The following is a 21,457-nucleotide window of genomic DNA, read 5'->3' on the forward strand; positions in this document are numbered from 1 at the left end:
TTTATTCTATTGCACTTCATTTTAACCTCATGGAAGCAATGGTATTGGGTTTTGTTTAAAGTCATGAGACCGGCCTTCGTGACACACGAGTGTTCAAAAATAAACACTTCAGGATAAATTCTGCCTTAATTTAAACTGTTCCTTTCTCCCATGCCCCCACCTACTGTCTATAGCACAAGTTTGTGACAACACAGGAAACCGTTTCCCTCCATTTTCCACAAATAAACCAGAGACCTGCATGTGGCCCCATGCCATGTGAGTCAGAAAACGTGTCTCCTTCTCTAGCCCAGACTCCTTTGCCCAGACTTACTGTCCATACTGCTGATAAACACCTTTGAGTGAAACAGCTTTTCTTAAAAATGGGTTGCTTCCCAAGTCACAAATGTTCATTGTTAACTTTCATTCAATTTTTTCCTATGTTCCCAAAACTTCCCCCCCCCCCCCCCCAATTTATGCCCAGTGGCAAAACGTAAAATTTCCATTTGGGAATTACTGCCTTGGTAAGTGAAAGAAAGGGGACAGAAAGGAGTTGAGAGAGAGAGTCAGTGAAGAAAATATTTTGAACATTTGGCGTTACAGGAAAAACACATTTATGTGAGGAAAAAAGTACTTTCTGAAATCTGCAGAATGAAAATTATTTCTAGGAGGGTTTTTTTTGCTGTCTTTGTTGTTCTCCCAAGAATAAAAGTTAAGTTACAGGAGTTCCTTAGAGATGCACAACCTGAGAACAGAGAAAATGTATTCCAATGGGCAATGACCTTGTGTGAAATCCCTGTCCACTGCAATTGATAGAACATGGGTATCTCACTTAGTTTTTGTTTTTCTCCCTGTGCTTAAAGATAGACATAAATATAAAGAATAAGCCACAAAAATGATCATAGCACCATGCTGAGCCCCAAATAGCCACATTCGGTTAACCAGATGTATTTGACTTGTTGTCCATGCATGTGATGAGTGACCCTTTTTTGTATAAAGCACAAAATCATGTGCCATTAAAGTCAAGTAGATTTTTTTGCCACTGACTTCCCTGAGGGCAGTATTTGGCCTGTAGTCAGATTTCTCCTGAATTTTAGGAAGATTTCTGCTGTGTCTCTTGAGGACTAGGGTGCTCCCTAATGGAGAAAGTATTTTGCTACATAGATTCCTATTACTAATACATAGTCCTGTGTATTATTCATGATGTATCTGCAGCTCTGCTTGAGAGCTCACGTCATGGGCATAAGCTTCTTTGGCTGCATATATTATGCCAGGCAGGTGCAACTCCATAGTCCTAGTTCTCTATTTGTCCAATTTTGGGGACCTGCTGGAGGACACCTCTGCCTTTTACATAAGCCCTACATATCTCCCCTCAGTGGAAACTAGGACACACAGAGTGGAGGGCCAGGGACAGAAGGGAGATTAGAAAGGGAAAGATCCTATATATTCAGATGCTCTCTTTGTAGGCAGTCAAGACAAAGGTTTGCATCTGGATCTGGGAAATGAAAATGCTCTTTGGTCTCGCATCATATACTGCGAAATGTAGTATGATCCTTTTTCTGTGTCTTCTTGCCCCATGTATTTTACAACTGAAGCATAATATTTTAGTTCAGTTCAATCAAATTTTACCTTGAAACGAATTTCAATATGAAGGAGGGCTGTAAAAATTGCATTTCATGCTTAAGTTTTCAAAAAGAATTCCATGTGAAGTTTCAGTCTTCACACAGAGAAACTAAAGACCTAAACATGATAATCAAAAGGTGTAGGTTTTATGCAAGAATATTCTGTTATGTTTTCTGACCTTTTGAGGACATGTTTTCTGACCTATAAATCTCTTTCTCTTTTTCTGTTTTTGGGGCTTAGCTGAGAGTGGGGATTTTTGGTTTTCTTTTTTTTTTCTTCTGTTTTTTTTGGCAGCTTTGCAAACTTGCCCTGATAACCTGACTTTCAAATCAGTGTAGCTCTATATTAAGAAAGTAGCATAACATTTCTGTAGAAGATATCTAAAAAGAAAAGAGTTACTGCACAATTTACCAAAGATGTGTTTGCTCTGGACTGCCTACATGAGTAAAAAAGTTTGAAAAACTTTATTTTGGTTGGAAAAGTAAGCAGACATGACCAAATACACAGAAACTGCTGTTTTTATATTCTCTTTTCTGACCATAACCACAGTTGGATCTGTTTTTCAGATGTAACTTGCCGTTCAGAAATGCTAGATATTCACAGTTTTGGCAGGAATCTTCACACACTCACAGAGTAATACCAAGTCACAATTAGATTTAAAGAAAGCTTTTCTGAATGAACCAGCATCTGTCATATGAATCACCTCTTGTGTTCAAAATAAACCTTTTTACTTCTTGATTTATCTGGTATAGGTATCACTCTGTCAAGGTCCTACTGGATAATAAGCCCAATAAAATAAACAAGTGCATGTAGTAATTGTTGTTCAACACTGAGCTGATTGATAAAAAAGTCTCAGGCTGCCTGAGAAGTTTAAACCAAGGAATTGTGCTTCACATTTCAAGCAGGATAAATTTTTATTGTCTTTATGAACTGAGCTTCAGACTAGGAAGGGAAAAGACTGAGGTATGGACTGTGAGGTTTGACACTGCTGGGAAAGGCAGAGTTTAAGCAGAGCTACAGCACATGCCGGGTGTCAATACTTGCTGAGGCACCTCAGCCAGAGCTCCAGCTGGACACATGGCACCTTCCAGCCTAATCCCCAAGCCTTCTTCATGCAGAAAGAAAAAGGCAAATAGGGCAGGAAGGCTGAAAGGAAGAGGGGGAAGAAGGGGATAACAAGATCCAAGCACAGGGATTAATGTCTAGTTGAAAGCAGAAGCTCAGAAATTCCCCTGAGTCCACCATTTTAGATTCAGCCAAAAGGATTTTGCATGTCATCATACTAAATGCTGCAGATGTGATCTGCTAGTCCCAGAGGGCAAATTCACCACACCAGTCAAGTGTTTAGAGTCCCATGCAGTGAAGCAGGAGAGTGTGGCACCTCAGATGAGGCTTCTTGTGGATTAGCCACCAGGGAAAACCAAGGATGAAGACAAGAGCCACACCTCCCTCTGCAATGTAGGCACTAACCTACAGTCCTGAGCCAGTCACCTCTGCAAACACCGCATTCACAGGTAAAATTCCATGTGTATTTAATAACCTAAACTGTCTAGCTTTAAAAAGCTTCTTACTCCTTCAGCCCATGTCAGAGCTTACAAATAAAAATTAGTCAGGGGCTATTACCTGGCTTTGTAGGCACAAGGTATGGTATGATTTGGCTTGAAACTATACAGTTGCACTTTCCTCTACTCTAAAACAGACTTGTGCAAGCAGCTTCACACCTTGAATGAGCACTTTCATGGCACAAACATGCAAGATAATGCAGGGCACATGCAAAATACGAAACAGTCTAGATTATCATTTTAGACACAGATGCATGCTCCTGGGGAATGAGAAGTATGGTTTTGAAGTTGCTGAAGTTAAAAAGGAACATGAGCTCCAAAGTGACTTGGTTGTGCTTGGTTCCACCCATTATAATTCAGATATATTCATAATATTCAAACATACATAATTCACAACTCTCCCCACACCCAGTCTCCCAGGTGCTCAGGTTTGGGTCCTAAACCCTAGTCAGGTAATCCAGCATTCATCCCTGCAGTCAGTTAATAACATAAATCCTTTATGGTTTTCCTGTGTAAGACATATTGTAACTGCTTTTTACATATATGTTATATGCTAACTAAGAATAGTTAAGATGAATAACAAAACATTTTTTAAGTTCTAGTATGAACACCATTTAAGCCATTTATGGCATGGTGCCCAACGGCAGATGATGATAATACAGTTTGGAAATTACTATTTCCAGTATTTTGGGAAAAAATAATAAAAGAAAAATGCGAGAATCTATATACAGCACATTGCTATTAGTAGGAAATATCTGATCAAAATTTAGATATTTCCACACCTAAATGTTTTATCTACAAGGAGATAAATTTTGCAAACAAATTTGCATGCAAAATGGTTAAATGGTTATGTTCATAAAAATTCCCAGTAATATCCATTTGAAGTTTTTGGGAATGTGCTGCATTGTGGCTATACGCTTTTAGGAACGCAAAAAAATCCCTCACTCTACTCAGAAGAATCATTCCTTGTACGTACTCAGAGTTTAGGTATATTGACTGAGGATGTTAAACTTTTTGTTTAAATTTGTTTGTTTCCTCTTCTATTAGTCTCTGCAGTGCCAAGAAAGTCTAGAAAGGATAAATGTCATTGGTAGTACTGTTAAATAGATTCTGATGTACTTTGCCTGTATTACTCAGGGCCTAATTTGATCTGCAAAACCTTTACAATAGATTTTTTTTGTGCAAGCATGTAAGAAAAAATGAACCTCTCTTTGACCTTAGTCTACTAAAATCAAGTTGTGGTACTGGCCATTGGAAAAACAAACAGAAGCTGAATACATTTGATATGAAACAACAGCCCCAGAAGCCCTTAATTTACATGCCATAGTTACTGAGTTACTTCTTTGAAGATAGTTACCCTCTACACTATTTAACCATTCAAATATGCATCCATTAGTGCTTCTCCATAAGTGTTTCACTTTTAGCAAATAAAAAAGTGTTTTTTCATGCTTATTAGAAGATACATTCTCTAGGACAAAGTAGTCTGAAAATCAAAGGTTTGGCCAAATTAATCTGTGGTTATCGCCCAGACTTCAGATCTCCATTTTTCCAGCTGTTGTTCTTTTTTGATTCAGAAAGCCTTCATGCCTTTGCATATTTAGGTAAACTACAAAGCTTAATCATGATCAAGGAAATCTACATTTGTATATATATTTTTAAGGGCATTTCATCTCTTTTATTGTTGAAAAGCTTGAAAATATCAGCCCAAAATATTCAGCCACTAAGGAAATCTCCAAATCACATTGATTTTAAAATCACCTGCTTTTTAAAGAAATTTAATGATTTTAGTGCCTGAGCTAAGGTGTGTATATATGTGATTTTGACAATACAGTAATGCTTACTCTGAAACTTTTATATGTACAGATAATTCACCCTTCCCTCTGCAATTGGTAAGTCAGTGAAAACCAAGAGTGTACTTAAGTAAAACCACTGAACATATCTGGCTGCATATTTTTTCACTTAACAGACTAACCATAAAAGTGAGAGTAGTTTTTCTAAGATCGTTTTAAGTGTTAAATTAAACTGGAGAACAATTTTTTGATTTCCTGGAGCATTTTTTGTTTTCAGTAATTGCTCTTATTTTAAAAATAAATAAACTTTTGAAGGATTTCAAACCAGGACACCATTTTTGCTGATAAATTAAAAAAAAATTAGTGTACAAAAAAATCCAAACAAACAAATAAACAAACAGAAAGGATTTCCAGGAAAATTTTGACAAAAACAATGCAGAGATGTTAATGCAAACCCATGTATTGTTTTGTGCAACTTAAATGTGTGCTTTTAAGTTGGGAAAAGTTTAAAACAGTTTCTCTGCAGTATACATTTTACCTCTAGAGGAGGTAAAATAGTTGGCAGACAGCAAAGGGTCCTTGTCTTCCAATATGATACTTCTGTAAAAGAAACATCATTGAGAGATATTCTGAGAAGACCCTACCAAAACTGATGCTGAAAGACCAGCTACAAAAAATTAACGTAGAGAGGTTTAAAAAAATAAGGTATTGCTATAAAAATACTATTAATATCTCTCAGACTGGTAGACATTTTAAAATGTATTTTCAATATGTTTAGACTAATAAAGAATAAAATTATGCTGGTCTTTGACTGTGAATTATACATTATGGAATAACTTCAGCAATTCGAAAATCCAGAGACAAAAGCATTAGCCCTTTGAATTCCAGAGAATGAAGACTTCCAGAACTTGCTTGTCAAGAGTAAATTCTCTAGGATTTCATATCAAAGAGGAGAATTTCTACCTAGGGTGCTGTTAAAGATTTTAGAAAGAAACGTAAACAGGGATTCATCAGTTTCCTAGCAATCTCTCAGACATGAGGACATATTAATAGCAGCTCAGAGAAAACACAAACAAGAAAAAAGAACTCAGAATTCATGGCCATAAAGCACTGATCTTTCCTGGTTTAAGGTTTGTAACCCCAGAGACAGAAAGCTTGACAAGACATCAGAAAAGATGTTATCAGAGGAGGAATCTCAGCTTGACTTCTTTTCAAGAACAAGCTTTGGGTACTTTATTTGAATCAAAGTCTCCTTGTTTGGGATATGAGCTTTGTAATGTAGCTACTGGAAAATAGTCAAGTAGGGAAAAGGGACATGTGGCTGCAGAATCAGGACAGGAACTCTCAAAGGAAGACTAGGGCAAACTGTTAAATTTCTCTGCTGTTTCCATTTCTTTATATACTAAAGAGAAATTTTTTTCAGTACGATTTTGTCCCTTAAAGATCTTACCACAAGTATTGCAATGCTGCTACTGAAATGACACTGGTAACAGTGTGATTGCTCTACATTTGCTATGCCAATAAAATATATACACTTTTTCTCTATGCTATTTTTAGTATTCCATATCTCAACACTATGGCATCTATTTTTACAAAGTACCCAATCCCCGCTTTTCATAGAGATTAACTGTTGCCAAGCTTTTTTCTTATAGGTGAAATTTGAGCATGGATGATTAGGCTTCACTGCACATTAAAGAGTGACCGAGTATATTCCTGCCTTAGCATATTCTTCTGCTGAGGATTTTGCTACCAACTTCTGCTGCAAAAATACGATTGAAGCAGAATTTAGATGTCTATGAACTGAAGTTACAATTCTAGATCTGTCTGCTTGTTCACGTGCATCGGCTTTGCTCAACTTTCCCAAAGTTCTGATCTCATTCTTCATGTCCAAAATGAAACTTATCATTTAAAGAATAAGTTTTTGAATTTGGAACACTATTGCTAAGCAAGCTGGTATGATGGCCTATTTCAGTATTTTTTATTGGATTATTAAATAAAATTATCTTCTTAATAAAATCAGATTGATACGAATAGACATAAAGCAAAAGGTGCGTTTACAATAGTGGCATAGAAAAAACTTCATGGAAAATTCGTTTTTTCCTGCTGAATAGAAGTTGTGGTCTATCCTAAACTGAAACACATTATTTCTGACTTTGTATTATTACTGCAAGTTTTTTTTGAAGTCTTTCTTAAAATAGCAATATACTGATTAATACTCATTGTATATTTAACTCCTTAGATCAGTAACACTGGTTTGTAATTTACGAATCTACAGATTGGGTTGAAGGACAAGTCCACATAGACGAGAAATTGTATCTGACAGTAATCAATGAAGGTTGTCTAGGGAAAAGTATAAAAACAGAACAAGTTTGCAGTGATACTTCCTTAGAATGTTTTCCAACCTGCCAACATTTGATAGTCATCCAATTTTTGGTGCTATGAAATTAATTATCTTCACAGTGATTTATTACTTTTTTCTCTCTTTATGCAGCCTACTAAGGTTCTGATGTAAACAGCTAAACAAAAATAAGAAATAAATAACCTGGACAAGGAATTTTCAAGTATACAATTTTGTGAGTTGCTTTTTACTTCTGGTACAAAATGTTTTACATATAGAACCCTGAAAAATAATAGCTTTTTCATATTCTATGGAACAATAAACGCTAAGTGTTACAATTTTATTACTTTTCCTTAAGAAGAAAACAAAACAAAACAAAACAAAACCCAAGAACCCCTCTGTCCTTTACTTGATTTTCATGTATGCACTTGAATAAACAATTTTTAATAAAATAAAACCATCAATTCTGAAAATATGTAGATTTACATGCCACATATCTGATTCCCTGTTTTTTACTATTCCAATGTATTTCTTCATTTATTTCCAGTAGATAAAACAATGTGGTTTCAATTAATATATTAAAGAGTAATGGTAACAAACTGTCTTTATTTTTGCCTGAGATTATTTTATGCACATGTCCTTCAGTTATGGAAACACTTCAAATAAACCACTGAGAATGTGCATTGAGCACCCACAGGAAGTAGAGGGCTATGTCACTCAGCTTGAGATGAACAACATTTAAACTACTTTTCTTATAGTTTCTCCAGGAAAAAAAAAAAAATCTGGTATTTGTTTCCCAAGATTAAAATAGCAAGAACATTATCTACAATTAATCTGTATTTTGTGACAAGGATATCTGATATAGTTCCATTGAAAGGACTGGTGTAGAAAGCTGACTGTATCTGGAAATAATCTTCCAATTTTTAACGGGAGGCATAATTAACCAAAATTTTGAATGCTGTATATCACATTTTAGAAAAACTTTGAGCACTAATTACTCTGGTAAACCACTTATATGCCTCATTGCCAGTAGCTGACAGTATACGTGGAATTTAATCTTTCCTTTCCTTTCTTTTTCTTTCTTTCTCTCTCTCTCATTTCCTTCCTTCCTTCCTTCCTTCCTTCCTTCCTTCCTTCCTTCCTTCCTTCCTTCCTTCCTTCCTTCCTTCCTTTCTTTCTTTCTTTCTTTCTTTCTTTCTTTCTTTCTTTCTTTCTTTCTTTCTTTCTTTCTTTCTTTCTCTTTCTTTCTTTCTTTCTTTCTTTCTTTTTCTTTCCTTTCTTTCTTTCTTTCCCATTCTTTCTCTTTTTCTGTTTTCCTCTTTCTCTCCCTTCCTCTTCTTGTGATTCTTCTCTATTTCTATTTCTATTTCTATTTCTATTTCTCTCTTCTTCTCCTTTCCTCTTTCTCTCCATCAGCCTCTCCCTTTAACTTTCTGCTTTTCTGCTTTTCTTTCCTTCCTTCTTTTTCTCTGTCTCTTTCTCTCTTCTGAAAGTTTTATTAAAACCCCACACAATTACAGAAGTCTTCCTGTCTATTGTCAATTTAAAAATACAGTTATACAGGCTAAGATTTATGAATTAATTTTTGGCCTATGAAACAAACTCTAGAAGAAAAGTTTATGAAGTAACATGAATCTGGGGTCAAAATTTAGCAACTACTGCTCCAGCTAGTAGGCATTTTAGGTGGCATACTGAGATATGCTAACTACCATACTGCTAACTGTCTTCTTTCCTGACTTTGCAGACACAAGAATGATGGTTGAAATATGAAGTTACGATAGAACCAGAGAAAATACTTTTTCAAAGTACAATAGATTTTCTTTTTAAGGAGGTAAAGGAATAATAACAGCTTGAAATGTTCTATCACTTACATCAGTGTATCCATCTAGTACAGATAAAGTACTGGCACAATAAACAGCAGCCTATTAAATCTTTATTTCCAAGGCTCTCCAGTTGCGGGGAAGTTAAAAGATGGAAGTTAATAGCGGAGACCAGCTTTTATACTGATGACAAAGATTACATTTGAAGGTGTTACAGTTGGGAGCACGCATTACAGAGGGACACATCCGGAATATGTCCCCCAGTCTGTGATATTGTATAAGCTCTGTAGCATCCTGCAGGCCAAAAAGCAGTAATTGTAACTCCAGTTTTCTAAATTTTGTTTATAGCCATTCTCTCTTTTAAATAGAAACTTAGCTTCAGAAAAACATGTAAAAGTCTACCTGACATCCTAATTCTCAAGAATGTTCATTCTACTGTGTTTTAGAAAAGGTATAACACAAGCGAAGTTTAGGTTTGCCCTAAACTTCATTCTTCATCATTAATAATATAAACTAGTTGTTGTTCTGTGTGACACATTTAAAGAGGTAATAAAACACGCTCACAAATTTAAATCCTTGGCTATCTCCCTTTTAAATCTCTGGGACTACTCATGTTTTTAGACATGTATTCAAAAGAACTTTCTTGGGTCTAGGCATATGGGACTATTTTTACGTAAATGGAGAAGATACTTCAAAGGACTTTGACTCCAAAATAACCTACAAACTATTGATCAAAAGCTCATAGAGTGGAGTTGAAAACCCATTTAATTTTATCCTGAGCCAAAACACAACAAAAATTATTAAATATAAATGTCAGCCTTGCAAAATCAAGTCTGAATGAACAGCTAGCTTTTGTGATGTAATTCAAAGAAGAGAATGTCAGGACAGAAAAATGCACATTCAAACTGAGAATCATAGGTCATCTGGCCAGCAAAAATTCCAGTGAAGTAGCAACCATGGTGAAAGGAATATTCAGTCAAACACGCCATAACTGCAACAAGAAGGAAAAGCATTTTTCAGCAGTGCATCACACTGTTTAAGCCAAGATTTGATGAACAATGAGGCAATGACACAACCTTCTTTGCAGGTAAAATCTCTGCAGACCAGAAGGCTGTGGAAGAGCAACTGCAGCAAAGGGATAAAGCAGTTTGTTTATTCATTTTTTTAACTAGGTAATAGAGCACAAATGTTCTTTTTTAAATAAAAGAGTCACTGTATCATATCGGAATTTAATAAGTCAGAGAGAACAAAATATAGTTACAATAGGTTGTAAAAAAGTGTTCCACTTAGCATGTCTAAATAATAAATGCAGATGTACCATCTGTGTTTGGAATGGAAGGTTGCCTACCCACAAATCCATTTTAAAAGGCATTTTTATGTACACACCAGGGGACCACAAGTGAAAATAAGGAACATAAGAAAACTTTCAGATATATTCTAGAGTCCAGGAAGTCCGTAAAAATACTAAAATGGAGGCAAATCATTGACACTTTTGATTCTATCATAAATAGATGGGAAAACATATATTTCTACTTGAGTCACACTGTATTTCTGCCATGTTATACCCCGTATTTCCTACATATTTCTGTCTTAGTCCTCCAGCCTTACCAAAGGAAGCCCAGCTTCCTGGGTGCATATGCCTCCTCCTGAGAATACACCTGTTTGTCCTGTGCTGCCTTCAGCTACCTGCCACATCCCACAGCAACCAGCTGGGCTGGAGGCACTGGGTTCAGTGGTGAACTCCGAAAAGCACACATGCCATTTTGCCATGTAACATGGTTTACGCATATTAACTGGTCACAAACAAGCCTAATAAAATATATAATGACTCCACACTAAAGGCTCTTTTCCCAATGGGAATGTTTACGTGGGCCTCTCACTTCTACCTAGTTATTAATTTTCAGTGGTATTCATTTCATTTAATGCTAGATATCTATGTTTTGGGCGAATATGTCTGAGGTAATCACTTAGCTTCCATTGTAGCATTGTTAGAAATAAGTAGGCATTTTGGGGTGCAATTAATCTGACTGGATAGAATAAACTTTCAGGGCAACTTTCAGGTCACCCTCAAAGTATCCTGGAAGTATTTACTTCCTCTCAGTCAGATGCCTACCCTTCTGAGTGTCATCAATATAACTCCTTTTAGCTGAAATTTGCTCATTGATTTTGATTGCAAGAAGATAATGAAATTAACAGATGAGAAGAGGAAAAAAATGCTAAGAATTAAGGAAATACATCCAATGAGGCAAAAAGTAGGTAAACGACAGATATTATGTTGTTCTAGTGCACCAGAAGTGTTCTAATGAATTAGAAAATCATCCTGAAACCAGTGGACTCACATGGAATGACCATGTTCATATGTTTATGATGTAATACAGAACCTTCAGGAGTTTGTAGAAAATTTACCATGGACTTTAGATTTTGGTTTGAAAGACGGATAACACAATGGCTCAGCACAGCACTCAGGCTTGAGTCCAGTCTGCAACTCAGCAAGCTGAAATGAAGATTACTTAAGTCTTAATTTGTCAATAACAATTTTGGGGGACAATGAACTGTTAACTCACATTTCCTGAGTGTTCTTCTATGCACACCACAGCAAAAGAAAAGAAGGACCCTAGCTGCAGTATTTCAATGTTTGTTTTAAATGTCTATTGCTTCACCTAAGGGTTCTAATTCCCTGACACTGAAAAGAAACCATGAATCAAGAATTTAACTCTGGAGAAAAACATGGATTAATCCCCATACTTAAACTTTTCCGGTTTGCTTCTTGGTTTAGCATCCAGGTTCAATATATCCTTATTGACATATGCAAAGATATCTCCAAGATTGCACCTATCTGTTTCTAGAACTAGAAATAGGAGAGACACAGCATTTCTGTGTTGGATTTGAGCTAATTACACTTTCTGCGATTAAGTTAAGGTTGTTAGGCATAGCACCATGCTAGAATGCACATATTTCTTCAGGAGCCAAAGGCAGTACCTCTGAATTGTCCTACTCTGTTATGTGAATGTACCAATGTCATCAAAGGTAGCTAAAAATTCCATATTTGCAATTTGGAATATGATGCAACTTTTCAAATTTGTCTAGGTAGCTCAGGCATCCAGCTCTGGGTTATAGATTCCTTTTAGGGGACTTGTTTCATAGTTTAAAAAAACCCTACAGTTCTTGCCTTTTACATTCTTTGTTGAATTTATCACAACTGATGACAACAGAGGTGAATGGAGCTCCAAAAAGAGAATAATAAAATCCAATAGGAGATTTGAAACATTCATATGATTGAGAATGTTATTTTGAATACATAAATTTCCAAAACATGATCAATAAAGAAATTATCTCTATTGTTAATATACATAGCTTATACAGAACTTACACCAAACTCCTTACAGAATCCTGAACATTAATTAAAACTGTCTGGGAATGTGCAGGTCAGATATTTTAAAATCAGAATGCAATCAAAACCAAAACTAAAGAAAGGGTACGTTCTACAAGTCTCTTTATTCTATTTTTAAGGAGATCTGAAATTACAAAACAATCTGAACTTTTTGACAGATATCAGAATTTAAAATGACATTTTCCAATTTGAAGAAGTTCCTAGATATTTTAAATTAAAACCAGAATTAATGTGTAACAGAAAGAACTATAAAATAGAATAGAATTAAAATAGAATGAACCATTTCAATTGCTGTAATTCAATACATTTTTAATATTAGTTCCCCAAAATATCAGATTTTGACATTTCATCAAAGACAGGAAAAACCTAGAAAAGTAAAAAAAAAAAAAAAAAAAAAGTAATTTCCTCTGTAGCTATGGTTCTGATTAGGTAAGTCATGAGTCAGGAGCTCAAGAGGTCAATGAAACCAGTGTTCTGGTCATGAGGACAGCACACCGAATTTATAAATGAATCCACAATTGTACCTTACCTAATTTTTATGTATTTATTATCTCTCTGATGTTCTGTGATTTGTGTTGTTAGTGTAGGAATCCATATGGGAACATGGGAACATAATATGTAAATCTGGATATGCATAATGTCCATGAATAAATTTCTTAATCTCACTCGCTTTAGTTACTGGTTGCAACAATTCTTACCCATAATATCCAGAAGGTGTTGTGAGGCTCTGTTCATTCATTAAAAGCATGAAATCTGCTGTGACAGCTTTGCATGAGCAGTGCTAGAAGTCTATAATTAAAAAAAAATTATGTTCTCATAGGATTATAACCCATACAGGGAAAGGGTATTTCTTCTTTGTATTTGCATAATCTTGTTTAATAGACTTAAACCATAATTAGGTAAATTGGGAACTTCCTTGTCAACATTTTTAAGTATTACAACTATTAATGTTTCTTGCACTAGTATTATAACTGGCAGTTAATCATCATCATTTATTCTTTAATTAAATTGTTGATTTTATTGATAGTAATCAAATATTTAGAAGATGCAAGAAAGACAGTGTTTCTTACTTCCTTGGAGCCAGAATTTCACCCAGAATATTTTATTTGGCTTATTTTGTTAAGATTAAAAAATATTTCTCCCTCACTTTTCCACTGCCTTTCATTTTCCTCAGTTTACTTTATTAAGTTTTGGTTTTAGGGGTTTTTGTTTTGTTTCGTTTCGTTTTAAGTTTTCTGCAGGAGAAGAACCTTCTGGGAAAAAGGAAAAAAAAAAGCAAAAGAAAACTGGGATTCAAAATAAACACTTCTCAGCTGAACCATCTTCAGCAGACCAGCAAACTCCTCCCTTAAACATTCAAATATATGACTGTACATGAAAATCAGATGGGCATGAGGAAACGATTCCAATTGCCAAATGTAGTTTTGATCCATATGGCAAACAGCTGCTGTTCAGATGAGCAAATTTCTGAGAAGCTGATTTGTTAAATCCAAACAGAGGATCTTGCAGTCAAAGGTAAATACATCATAGCACCTTGCAGTTTTTATTTGCTATCATCACCACTGATAATGCATAGTCTCTTACAATATGCTGTTTCTTTCTTTAAGAGTAACCTACAAGGCAGGAGATAACAAATACACAAAATATAGGATTTGAGTGGTCGCCATTGCTGATGCAGTAAATGGGAATACAATTCCTCGTAGTCATAGCAAATTACCACAGACATTTCCAGGAATGTGTGATGATCCAGGGCTTGCAGAGAGGGCCATTCCAGAAAGATTTCTTTTTGTTTTATGATGTTATCACTACCACTCAGCACTAACCTGTTTCTGCCTCAACGTATCTAGGGTAAAATCTGCCAATGGATTTTATTATGAACAGTTGCAAGGGCTATTAAAAATCCCACCTTTAACAACTTAGAGCATGTATGTGAGGTGAGATCCATGCTGTTTCACTGCCTGCAGCTTTTTCTTTCATTTGAAACCCTAAATTGCTTTCTGAGTCTAAAGAGATGTTTGCAAATTTCTTAAAGAGTGCTTCCTTTCCACGGGAAAGGTATGTCGTACTTCTTACCATCCACAAAGCTGCCTCATGGAGGGCCTGTCCAGACATGTCCAGCAGCATGTTAATTTGTGGGGCTTCCTGAAGCAGAAGGCTTTGAGTTCTACACTGAGACACCTTCCAGCCATATCTGAAACCATGGCTCCAAGCCAACGGGCTGCATGTCTTGTCTCAGGACTCTGCTCTTGAGTGTCTTCAACAACACAGAGTTATGCTATGCCTTACTTATGTAATTTATATAAACATATATAGAGAGATATCTTCTGCAGAGATTGGATTCACATAGAAACAGGTTCTCAGGAGGGTATAAATCTGGTCACTTCACTGTAGTGTATGAAGAAACATCATTTGAAAACAGCAACTGGTCTGATTCGTATGTCTTTCTCATATTTTGTCTTGTGATAATATTAGTTTGATGCGCAATTTTTCTCATCAACTTAAGATCACTTATAGAGTTCAGCTCTTTCATTATAAAATTCAATAATGGCACTTTCTTTCTTTTATTTCCACAAGTGTGCTGGGAGTATCTGAAGTGGGGAAGTCACAGACTGGGTGAAAAAGAAATACGATATTTACTGCCAAATTTTCTCTGGAATAAGGCCATAAAAACTAAAGGAGGTAGAAAAAATGGAAGAAGAATGAGGCCAGATGGTCCATTGGAAGGCAGTGGAGAAGAAGGCTTACCAGTTATAATTTGAGCAAGGCAAAGTCTGAGAAAATGGCTGCTATGTGGATACTTACTTACTTAGGTGAGTAATCATTTCAGTTCATTTTCTTTCTGGTGCTTTTTATAAGACAGACAAGGTAAGAGGATAAAATTAATTATATTTAATTTTAATGTACATATTTGTCAAGAATATTTAAAAGTCAAGTTAGATGCCTATTTAGTTTTGCTTACAAGTCTAACTTCATGAATTAAGTGCTTGAATGTATTCCTTTATCTTTCACTCTTCAACCAGATTTAAATCTGAAGACTAATTTTTAACTTTACATTCAATACCATTTTACAGAGGCTTAAATTTAAAAGGAAATCTGACACTCTGTAAGTGCTTGTAATTTTTGTCTGTTGTGAGAGGATATTGTTCCATGTCTTTTCCTATTACTCCTTTCTTAATTACATTTTTATTTCTTTCAGCCTTTTCTTCTTGATTGGAACCACTCACTAATCATTAAGGGATTATTTTATATATGTGTTCCTTATGATCACTTAGTTTGTGGCACTACATCATTTATCTCCTCCATCAAAGTCCCTAAATTTGGCTACTCAAGGTGGAATTGTAGTTCTTGAAGAAATCCAGAAAGCCTAACTTTGAACTTCAGGACTTGTCTTGTTTTCAGGAAAGTAATCCCTATCTTCTTATACTCTGCCTCAGAGATTTCCCTGACAATTATTTTCCTCAGAAGGGAAATACACCAGGTAAAATTGTGAAATATTTATTATTTAAATAGTACTTGACTGTGAATGGAAGCCATATGGCTTGACAGTGTTTAAGGTGGGGTTTTGCGGGGTTTTTTTGGGGGGAGGGTTTAATTGGCTTACTTACAGTCTATTCAACGTAAATTCTAGAATGTACTTATTTTTAAAAGTCTCAATTAGTGCTCTTAAATAAAAAGTAAGATTAGTCACCTGTATTATGGAGTCCTGAAACCCATATTCTCAAGAATATTGAAAAAAACCCCAAAGCATTGGTTTTAAATACACAGCATATAACACTGTGAGTTCATGTATTTTGAATACTCTACTTGCAATAGTATTCTTATTTAGAGAGGATTTTCAGTCTCCTTTATAAACATTATTTTGGCCTCAAAAATTTTTAGTTAGTTCTTCTGGTTACTATTCTGTAAAGGAAGAAACTATACCAAAGACATTATGAGACTGAAAATTATCATTTTCACAGAATCACAGAATCACACAGAATGGTTGAGGTTGAAAGGGAGCTCTGGAGGTCATCTGGTCCAACCCACCTGCTCAAGCAGGGCCACCTAGACCAGATTGCCCAGGACTATGTCCAGAAGGTTTTTTAATATCTCCAAGGATGGGGACTCCACCACCTCTCTAGGCAGCCTGTGCCAGTGCTCAGTGACCCTGACAGTAAAAAAGTGTTTCCTTAAGTTCAGACAGAACCTCATGTGCTTCACTTTGTGTCTATTGCCTCTTTTCCTGTCACTGGCAGCACTGAAAAGAGCCTGGCTCTGTGTTCTTCTTCCTCGTATTTATATAGATTGATAAGATCTCCCCTGAGCCTTCCCTTCTCCAGGTTAAACAGTCCCAACTCTCTCAGCCTTTCCTCATATGAGAGATGCTCCAGTCCTTCAGTCATCTTTGTGGCCCTTTGTGGGACTCTCTCCAGTATGTCCATGTCTGTCTTGTACTGAGGAACCCAGAACTGGGCAAAGTACTCCAGGTGTGGACTCACCAGGGCTGAGTAGAGGGGCAGGATCACCTCCCTTAACCTGCTGGCAACACTCTTCCTTATGCAGCCCATTTGCCTTTTTTGCTGCAAGGGCCCGTTGCTGGCTCATGTTCATCTAGGTGTCCAGAAGGATCCCCAGGTATTTTTTTGCAAAACTTCTTTCCAGCTGGGCAGAGTGGGATTCCAATCCAGATTTAGACCTGACATTTAGGCACATGAATTTGTGTGTCTACTTGTAAGTATCTACATGCGAATAAACTCATTATAATCTCTGCAAATGTAGGGGACAAATTACATAATGTTTCTAAATACAGGTAGATATCAACATTGGTTGAGATATCCCAGGGTAACATACTTGACCTCCCACTGCTAATACAATAGAGTATGGATCTCCTGTAAATCTTTTGAGATCTCTTCTAATCCTATGCAATGGTCTTGGACACTCCACAGCATCTCAGACTGCGTTAGTCACTTATGTGTGTGCAATTGAATCAAGTCCTTTGGTAGTATAGTCAACAGAGTCAAAAGAACCTAGTCAGCTAACCAAATTTAGTGGCTGCATTTGAATGATGTGAATGCAGACCTCCAGTGATGGTAATGGGATCTTACACATCTAGCTCATACACAGACATCTATACCATAGGCAACTAAATTTAGGTATCTGAATCTTGAGTTGAGTTTCTTTGTAAACATCAAACTTTCATTATAAAAAATGCTAGTAAAAATTTGGTTTATTGCATGTTACACAATAAACACATTACAGTATTTTTAAAAAAGACATTAAAAATTACTCTTTAAAAGTTTTCTTATTTTTCAAATACATACCGTATAAATATTTCAGAAATTAGAAATAAACACAATGTTCTTTGTGCATTTTTGAACGAAAAGGAGGGGAAAACTCACAGGGAAAATATGACTCACAGACAATTCATAAAATTAGATGCTGCCCAAATAATGAAACATTTGCTTCCTTCAGTTCAACTAGCATTCATTCCATGACAGGAACAAATCCTATTCCCTTCGTCCCTCAGTTCCTGGTTTGCAGACAATAACACCCAGGAAATGGGATCAGATCGCAGCAACTGTCCAGCCCTGCTCCCTAATCTGAATTACCAAGAATCAAGATTTTGACTCACATTGCATTCATGCCTGAAGATGAGTTTAGACACAACCTGGGAGACTGCTATAACCATTCACTGTAACCTGTCAATACTGTAAAGAGAAGAGGGGGGGGAAGAAGAGAAGAAATGAGATATAAATGCCGCTCATCAACACATGGAGCAGAAAAGCTGTGTTAGCTCGTGATAGGACAGTATGCCTACTATGGGTAGGTTTAATACATATTTCTCAGAACAGGTAGCAGAAAGTAAAACTAAAATGCAGAATGTGGCTCTCAAATTTACATTATCAGTATTAGGGCTAATCAGATATCTAGCTACTCAGCTACACATTGCCTCACAGTTGGGCTTGTAAGAAAGTCAGGTTTTAGTTTTGTATAACAGGCCTTTTTATTGCAAAGCCTTTGCATCCTTCTAAATAATAATTCTTCCTTATAGTTTCCAACTTGGGGCCAATGACTCCAAAACACTTTTTATTTTGCCATCTTGCACATTTTTAATTCTTGTTCTCTTCTTTGGTAATTTAATCTTTTTAGGCATTTTGCAGTTGAATTCTTTTACCCTGTTATCATTTTACTGCTGCCAAAGACAGCAGACTGAACGCATGATTATTTTCATTTCCATTAATACTACTTAATACTGCAGGCAGATTAAAAGAATCATATGAGTTTCACCAAGATTTATCATAAATACTAAACAATTTACCTATATATATATCCATTATGGGTTTCTTCTTCTTCCTAAAGAGTGAAACAATCTAATTTTAATTTTCAGATTATCTACATTTACATGATTTTTTCATATCAAAATCATAGTAAGGAATGACGATGCAAAGGACATCATTCTCTTCAGATGAAGTGACCCACACAATGAAGACATAAGAAGGTTCCTTTGGCATATCCTGAGGGCACCCATTTCAATGTAGAGAAAAAGTGGTTGAAGGAAAGGCGTCACTCTATGAACTTCATCACTATAGGAACTTACAGAAACTCTGTGTTCTTAAAGTTCTTAGGAAGTCACATCTGAATATCTTTCAATATAAGAATGATGGGAAAATGAAAATATTAAAAATATATAAAGAAATAGATTGATAAATAAATAAATCTTCACCTTATGATTGTCCCATTGGAAAGACTTTCCAAAATTTTATTGCTCTGATGCTTAGAAATCTTTATATTGTTAGTTTTCTTTTCATGCTAAGGGTGCTCATGGCCAATTTCTTGCTCTTGAAATGCAGCCTATCTTAAAATACTTTTCTGCTTTCCTGTTATTAATAGAGATGCATTACCAGAGAACAGTAATCTCTCTTTGTCTTTTACCAGGACAAACGGACTGACTTCTTTCAAGTAGTGTTCACAGAACCTAAATCTAGGTACCTGATCTTTCTCTGCTTCTGCTTTTATGACTGATGAACTATAGGATAATGCTTTGTTATGAGATCCACATGTAAGTCTGGGCACATTGTACTGTTGAATTTCATTTTATTCCTAGCACTTCAGTCCTCTAAGTCATCATTCTTACAATGACAATATTTATATTTAACCTGCTTGATGTTAAGAGTTCTCCTAACCCTACCTCAGGGCAAGATCCAAGCACACAGCAGCCTCCCCTCTGCCACGCTTCAGTTTACATAAGAAAGATACTCAGATATCTGGACCAGAACAGAACTGTGATATGTTCCAGGTAGGTCATCAGTGCAAACAATTCCAGAACTGGGACTTTTGGTAGCTATGTATTATAATGTGACACTCAGTCTAAATACACCCAACATCTCCTAACATACTACCATTAACAAGCTCTACGGAAACATGTCTACTTTTTATTCTGTAGCCACTAATTAGAAATACTAAACAAGATTAGCTCCAAAGAATTGCATTGTCTCTACCCTGATAGTTACCTTCATCACAATCTATTCTTATCTCACCTTCTCAAATTCATTATTTATTTTATTGTAGTAAAATTAATAGTTTCCTATGTGACATAGTATCAAATGCTCTTTGGATATACGCACTGTCTAAAAAACAGTGATATCAAAAGGTTCCTGTTGGCATGGCATGATTAACTTTGATAAACTCATTGTGTATTATGTCATTTTCTGTTTATTGTGAAATCTTCAATTACTCTTTCCTCCAGGTGTTCCATATTACAAAGGTTAAACATTTGTTCCTCAGCCACCCAAGATCTCATTTTTCTTCTTTTAAATACAAATTCTGCATTGTATAACTTCTAGCTATAAAAGACAATCTTCATCTCGACAAATTTTTTATTATTTCTTGCTACGTTTTATAAGTCAGTTTTCTTAAAGGTCTGAAATGATGCTTACCAGCCCTCCCAAATTCAGCATATCACTTCACAACGCACAAACGCAGGCACCGCCCAAAGACCTCCTACTCGTCAATGGAGAGACAGGAATTTTCAGACACCAATTTAGATCTTAGGGAGTTTGAATTGCTGTTTATAGAGGCTTTTCCCCATTGATTTTAAAGAAGCGTGGAAAAACCAGGCTTCTGATTGCTTTGCTTAAGTGCTTAACACTGGGGAAACTCTGCAAGGGCCCTGAGTGCACTCAGGGGCCCTAATGTCCCTGCTTGCCCCCAGGGCTCCTCCCACCCTGCCCACGGCCCAGGACCCCATTCCAGCCCCCGGGGCCATCAGTGCCTGCCCCAGAGTGGCCGTAGGACGCCATCTCCAGCCCCACAACCCTGGCCTGCCCAGCCATGGGCCCTGCTGAGCTGGGCCCACTCCACTGGCTGATGTCCCAGCCTGGCCTCAACCCATCCCTGTCCCCGTGGCCCTGCCCTGCCATCCTGGACTGGATCTGACCCTGGTTCCCCTCATTGGCCTGGATCCTGACTCCCACCTGTAGGCCAAAGTCCCGGCCCGGCCTTGGTCTGTCGCCATCCCAAGGAGGTGCCCAAAGCCTGGGGCTGAGCCTGCCTCAGCTGCCACCCTGGCCTGGCCTGCCCTTGCTGGAAGGAATGGGCCCTGGCTGCCAGGCCCTGCCCTACTGCCCCGGGGAGCCCCTGGCACCCCCAGCCCCAGGCCCAGGGAACCACCAGCCCTGGCCCACGCAGTGCCCTGACCAACTTTGGATCTGGGCTTTACTGCCATTGTAGATGTGGCACTTTTTTTTATCTACCTCCTCATTACAACAGTTACTCTGTTGAATGTCGGGGTTTGATGGCACATTAGATTGTCTTTTATCTCTATCCTTCACTGAACAGGAGTCAGACTTCCAAGTTTTAGACATTATTAGAAGAGCCTTTTGCTCACTTGTTTTATTTTCCTTTGTAAAGGCAAACCCAGCCTGACTTTTCGAAATTGTCACTTTGTGCTTGCATTTTTTGACCTTTAAAGTATAGCT

At 36.7% G+C, this 21,457-nt stretch overlaps 1 protein-coding gene across 1 annotated transcript in view; it reads right to left on the minus strand.

Moving 5' to 3' along the window:
* The window catches only part of HGF (hepatocyte growth factor), a 78,364-nt gene extending 57,465 nt beyond the window's left edge, over positions 1 to 20,899 (minus strand). Inside the window, exon 1 of the mRNA XM_050905743.1 lies at positions 20,704 to 20,899. Coding sequence (XP_050761700.1) covers positions 20,704 to 20,899 — 196 coding nt within the window. The remainder of the gene's footprint in view (positions 1 to 20,703) is intronic.
* Between the last annotated feature and the right edge of the window lie 558 nt (positions 20,900 to 21,457).

This window comes from Gymnogyps californianus, chromosome 1, assembly GCF_018139145.2.
Source record: "Gymnogyps californianus isolate 813 chromosome 1, ASM1813914v2, whole genome shotgun sequence".
Lineage (NCBI taxonomy): Eukaryota > Metazoa > Chordata > Aves > Accipitriformes > Cathartidae > Gymnogyps > Gymnogyps californianus.